General features: G+C 43.4%; 1 protein-coding gene across 1 annotated transcript in view; it reads right to left on the bottom strand.

Moving 5' to 3' along the window:
- Positions 1-1,616, bottom strand: part of CSUI_005997 (uncharacterized protein) — a gene marked incomplete at its 3' end in the record, with an annotated part of 1,788 nt that continues 172 nt past the window's right edge. The window contains exon 1 of the mRNA XM_068066162.1: positions 1-1,616. This exon is cut by the window's right edge and continues 172 nt beyond it. Within this exon, the coding sequence (XP_067921863.1) occupies positions 1-581 (581 nt within the window).

Genomic DNA, 1,616 nt, shown 5'->3' with positions numbered 1-1,616 from the left:
AAAGAAGAAGGAGAAGAAGACTGAGGTGGATTATAAAGGAGAGAATGAAGATCTCCTGTGAGGTGTATATCTGACAGACGGCGTAAGGGAGGAAATCCGTCTAAGCTATCGGAGAGAGAAGAAGAAATTTTCCGATGTGCATGCTGATAGATCCAGTCAAGAGCCACTTTAGCTTCGTCTAAGTTAGATACATAATACACAGGAAGAACGGCCCTCTTATGAGATAAAAGACTAAAAGACTGAGAAGATCGCGAGCCATCTTTCACCCTCTCTCTGCTATCTTTCTTCTTCTTCTCTTTGTTCAGAGAAAGAGAAGAAGAAGAGTGAGAATGGAGTAGACGCGCTAAGGCCGGGTGTATGTGGAGATGTCCCCCTCTCTGGAGTGAATTTTCGTTACGAGAAGAAACACGGGAGAGAGAAGAAGAAGAAGAAGAAGAGATGAAAGGATACCGAGTGAGAGAAGAGAAAGACTTGGACGTAGAGAAAGGAGAGAAGAGGAATGAAGGAAAGAAAAGAGGAGAAGAAGAATGGCGGCGAGAGAAAGAAGAAAAGGAAAAAGAAGAAGAGAAGACTCTCGCCATCGCGCTAGGAGAAGAGACAAGACCACCCTAAACTCCAGGGATGCAGTTACTCTTCTTCTCTCCTTTCTTTTTCCTCTCCTCTCTCTCCCGAACTCGAAACGTTTTATACGATGTAGATACACCTTGTAAGAAAGAGAATTGACCCTTCTGCCTCATCTTCTTCAGAGAAAGGAGAGAAGAAGAAGACTGAAGAGAAGAAAAGAGAAGAAGAAGAAGAATCCATTGTCTTGCACAGTACCTCCATAAGGCATGCATAGACACTTCTCTATCCTTCCTTCTTTCTCCCTTGTGAGCTAATCTTCTTCTTCTTCCTCCTCTTCTTCTTTCTCTTCTAAAGGACCTCCCTTCTCCTCCTCGCTTTCTTCTCTTCTTTCCTATCCTTGTCCTCGTCTCTTTTCTATGAGAAACAAAGATATCCATCATTCTCTCCTCTTCTCCTCAAACTCTAGAGAACACCCTCTCTTCTTCTTCTTCCTCTCTCTCATTGTGAAGAGACAGTCACCGAGACAAGGCGATAAAGAGATAGATAGATAGATAAATGGATAGAAAGAAATAGGAACGAACGGAGAAGAGAAGGGCGAGAACAGATAGACAGAGAGGCAGAAAGATCAAAAAGAGACAAGAGAGAAAATAGAAGCAGTTACGCTTAGACTGCAGAAGTCGTGATGGATAAGAGGAGACTGTTGATGTATGAAGACACACAGGCTGATTCATTCAGATTAACAGGCAAAGAAACAAGGGCCTGGTCGACGATAGATACTAGACGGAGGGAGGGACTTCTTCTTCACTTCCTCAGAAATCTGTTAAGGTGTGACACTGGGAATAGCTTCAGCTAAGAGAAGGAGAGAAAGAAAGATAAAACAAGAAAAGAAAGCGTACATTTCTCCTTCCTTCTTTTTGTCTTTTCTCTCTCCAGGAATCGATCCTGTGTCGTTGCGTGTTGTGTTGCTCTAATCTTACTCAGCTGCATGCAAATCAGCATCGACGGCTTCATCGATGCATGCAGTCGAGAGACTATTTCCACCGGAGTGCATC

This window comes from Cystoisospora suis (genome assembly GCF_002600585.1).
Source record: "Cystoisospora suis strain Wien I chromosome Unknown contig_2990, whole genome shotgun sequence".
Classification (NCBI taxonomy): Eukaryota; Apicomplexa; class Conoidasida; order Eucoccidiorida; family Sarcocystidae; genus Cystoisospora; species Cystoisospora suis.
The sequence above is the reverse complement of the archived record's forward strand: the minus strand, read 5'-3'. Positions and strand labels throughout refer to the sequence as shown.